Here is a 3,987-nt window from a genome sequence, read left to right as displayed (position 1 = left end):
CTCTCTCTCTCTCTCTCTCTCTCTCTCTCTCTCTCTCTCTCTCTCTCAGGCGTTTCCTAAGTGTGACTTCCTGTTGGACAACGAGGTTCAGGGCAGCGGCTTCTATCTGCCGGAGCTGGACGAGCCTGAACACTGCAACGCCCAGAACACGGCACTGTGGGAACTACACACACTGCAGGTACTACTACGCACACTGTGGGAACTACACACACTGCAGGTACTAATACGCACAATGTGGGAACTACACACACTGCAGGTACTAATACGCACAATGTGGGAACTACACACACTGCAGGTACTAATATGCACAATGTGGGAACTACACACACTGCAGGTACTACTACGCACACTGTGGGAACTACACACACTGCAGGTACTACTACGCACACTGTGGGAACTACACACACTGCAGGTACTAATACGCACACTGTGGGAACTACACACACTGCAGGTACTAATACACACACACTGCAGGTACTACTACGCACATTACAGGTACTACTACACACACTACAGGTACTACTACACACACTACAGGTACTACTACACACACTACAGGTACTACTACACACACTTGTCCCCCATACAGAGACACTACCACCCGGTGATCCGGAGGATGGCGCTCCATCTGTCTCACGGAGCTCCCAGTGACGGCTCGGCGTCTCTCGGAGTGGAGCTGAGCCGCAGGTTCGTCTTAAAGGGACAGTACCCTCATTTTATGTCTTCATGTTCTTTTAAACGTGCCTTTATTTCACCGGTGTGTTGACTTCCTGTCCAGGTCTCCGGTGGAGCTGTTTAATCTCTACAGCGTCAAGGACATGACATTTAACCCCCCTGTAGCTCCGCCCGGCAGCAAGAAGAAGGTAAACAAATCTAACGCACCTTCATACGTCTTTACCTGTCAATCAATACGACTCGTTAATCGATCATATTTACATTTGTATATTTATTTATTCCTTCAGGACCGGTTTGTGTTCGGAGCGACGCTGCTGGACGCGGAGCTACAGAGACGAGCTGAGAGAGTCCTCACTGTGCCTGAGGAGACAGAGCTGGACTTTACTACAGCACACTGACACACACAGTTCTAATCATACGTTCATGTTTCAGGTTCAACTTGTTCTTCACATTAAAATACATATTTTATTGTTATTTCTAAATCTCCTGTTGTACTTTGATTGTGTGAGTAAAGAGTTTCTGGTAATACTGTGTTGACTCCAGAGTATTAATACTTCTGATATGTGAAACAAAGGAACATCTGGAGATGGTGAGAGCTTTACTTGTTGTTAAAGAAACACTGATCTATGATCAGATCTTTATTGTGGAGGAACATTAACAGCTTATGAAGTCACACTGAACGATGACCTCATACGCACGCCCCCCTCTCAGTGCACAGTACATGTTCTGGTTCATATAAACAAGTCCTTCTGGGTCTCAGGACGTCTCACAGCCTCCGGTCTGGACTCTGTAGTCTGGATGAGTTGTGTGTGGTTCTGGTCTGGACCTCACAGTCCGTAGTGCGTCTCTGTAGGTCCGTCCACTCTGTGATGAGGCGATGGCGTGTTTTGGAGGAAGGCGGGGGAGGTCTCCTCTCTTCACCTGTAGAGCACAGGTGATCTCCAGACTGAACCAGCGGGCGTCCTCCAGCTCTGAGGTCCACGGACACCTGGACACAGCAGGTCACATGACTGAGTACTACAGGTAGTACCTCAGTTATTAAGGTAAAACTGTAGGAAACACTGTGGACCTCCAGACCCACCTCCCTACTCAGGGTCTCCTCCAGAGTCTCACCTGGAACCACCACAGAGAGACAGACAGGTGATTAAACAGGTAGACTGACCCATGTCACAGAACCCGACCAAAGCGTTGTACATCCCCCGAGGGAAGGTCGACTGGCGGCCTAATAAACACCGTTTCCCATCAGACACCAGGACGATCACCACCGGAGACATCTGGAGGAAGACCAGCAGAAACCAGTTTAAACTACAGAAACCACCAAGAACAAGGAAACAAGCTGGTTTGGAGGTGATGAGATCTGGTCTACAGCTGGTTTAGATCTGGTTCTGGTCTACAGTGGTACCTTGGGGTAGTACATGATACCGGACCGGCTGCAGACTCGCTGACTTCCTGCCTGGTCCCGGTGGGTCGGTTCTCCTGTGGAGCTGCAGAGGCCACTGGTTTGATGCCAGCGTAGCAGAGCCTGACCCTGAAGGACGGAACCAGAACCAGATCAGGACCTGATACCTGAAGAGACTCTGAAGGTTCATTCTACATCAACAGGTCAGTCAGATTAAGACACACACAGTACAGTTGTAGTTACCCACCTTGGCCACTAGAGGTGCCTCTGCTCCCGTCAGAAGAAAGAAGGCCTTCCTCAGATTGATGAAGGTTCCTCCACACAGTTCTTCTACTGAGGCCTAATCCAGTTCTCCTAGAACCCCAAACAGACCAGAACACATAGAACCCACAGTAGACTGGTGCATTCAGAGACTCACTAAACTGTACGGCGTTCACAGCGTTTCAATGCAACAGTATTTTAGTTTAAATGTTCTTACCGACGTCCAGACAGAACTGGACCTGGTTCTGTTCAGAGCAGCCAATTAGAACCGACTCCTTCAGCAGGGTTCTGTCAGAACCGAGTCTCTCCAGGACCGACTGCACCTCTGGAACCCACATCACAGAATGTTTGTGCCTCAGGTTATGGTTCTTTCTGAGGTTCTACAATGTGACTGTCCTTTTCGTTCTTGTTTTTCACTGACACTCTCTTCAAAGTTCTCTAACTGTAATGATCTCCACCTGTGGTTCTCCACTAGTTCTTTTTGCTGAGGTTCTCTGAACAATACCTGTGGCTCGATACTTATGGTACTGAGGTTCTGTACCTGTGGTTCTCAGTGTAGCTGGTCTTAAGGTTCCCTGCTGAGTGCGTTGTAGCAGAGGAGACAGACGGTGGAACGGGAACATGTGACCGTTCTGCAGCGCTGCAGCACACAATTCATCATCCTCCTTCAGCCTGTTCACGTACCTGAGGATCAATCCACCAATCAATCCAACAATCAGTTACTGAACCTCATCCTGGAGACAAAGTTTGAGCAGCAGCAAGCTGACAGACGGCCGATCTTCAGGGGTCTCAACATGGTCGTCACTGAACCAGTCTGAAGCCTAGCTTAGCACTAAGACTGGAAACAGGGTGCTTATAGTGGAGGATATGTTGAGAACATGTTGATGTGTAGAGAACCACAATGCAGTATGCACAATCCGCTTTAAATATCTGGCATAAAAATAAACCAAAATAAATAATAAATGTTTGACTTTGTCTTCAGATGACGGGGTGAACGCTGACTCATCAGACCGTCTGGACTACGGTGTTTTTCTATACCTGCAGTCTCTTCTTCACGGAGTCTGACCTCTTCTTCTTCTGTTAGGACGTGTTTCCGCTCCCAACAGGAAACAAGTGAAGAAGAGAAACTTTTCACTTTTTATTCTTTTATAATTCAGATAATCTACAATAATGATCATATATAGTGAATATCGTGAACAGTTTACATGTATTATACTTTATGTTTACATAAATTAAATGAAGTAATAAAATGTGTTTTTATAATATATAATATGAATCATTTCATTTCAGACTCCATTCATAAAACTCACGTTTTTATCAATGAATGAACGCTTTAATAACAGTATCACCTTAAAATGTATTAAGTTTTAACAACTGTTTTAATACTAGAGGACTACATCTCCCATCAGGCTGTTCGGCGCCACACGTGTGTTGCAGAGCTTCTGTTAGCATCACAGATAGTTTATCATCATGTCGGTGTTTATGGATCTAAACCTGAACTTCACCGCCGAGAGGAGCCGCCTGAAGAGTCTCATAGAGACCGCGGCTCACCGTGAGTCTCCTCATCTAAAAACACTCTTTAACAGCCGGAGTCTGGTGCCTGTTGACCGGGGCGCTAACAGAGCTAGCACCGGGACAGAGTCTCATAAAGA

General features: G+C 46.9%; 2 protein-coding genes across 2 annotated transcripts in view; one reads left to right on the top strand and one right to left on the bottom strand.

The window, feature by feature from the left end:
• noc3l (NOC3-like DNA replication regulator) overlaps positions 1-1,204 on the top strand; it is an 8,495-nt gene extending 7,291 nt beyond the window's left edge. Inside the window, exons 13-16 of the mRNA XM_031839114.1 lie at positions 50-178; positions 590-687; positions 779-863; positions 963-1,204. Of these exons, the coding sequence (XP_031694974.1) occupies positions 50-178; positions 590-687; positions 779-863; positions 963-1,073 (423 nt within the window). The 3' untranslated portion in view covers positions 1,074-1,204. The remainder of the gene's footprint in view (positions 1-49; positions 179-589; positions 688-778; positions 864-962) is intronic.
• A 67-nt stretch (positions 1,205-1,271) lies between these two features.
• Positions 1,272-3,039, bottom strand: nudt13 (nudix (nucleoside diphosphate linked moiety X)-type motif 13; the record flags this gene model as incomplete). Its single annotated transcript, XM_031839113.1, is given in 7 exon segments — positions 1,272-1,651; positions 1,653-1,788; positions 1,826-1,949; positions 2,078-2,203; positions 2,322-2,428; positions 2,553-2,660; positions 2,877-3,039. Coding segments are annotated over 7 exon segments (984 nt in total), but the record flags the coding sequence as incomplete, so codon positions are not given.
• Positions 3,040-3,987: the final 948 nt, after the last annotated feature.

Source organism: Anarrhichthys ocellatus, unplaced genomic scaffold, assembly GCF_004355925.1.
Source record: "Anarrhichthys ocellatus isolate YVR2014 unplaced genomic scaffold, GSC_Weel_1.0 scaffold1294, whole genome shotgun sequence".
In the NCBI taxonomy this organism is placed as follows: Eukaryota; Metazoa; Chordata; class Actinopteri; order Perciformes; family Anarhichadidae; genus Anarrhichthys; species Anarrhichthys ocellatus.
Note: the sequence above shows the minus strand (reverse complement) of the source record. Positions and strands in the feature narration are given on the sequence as shown.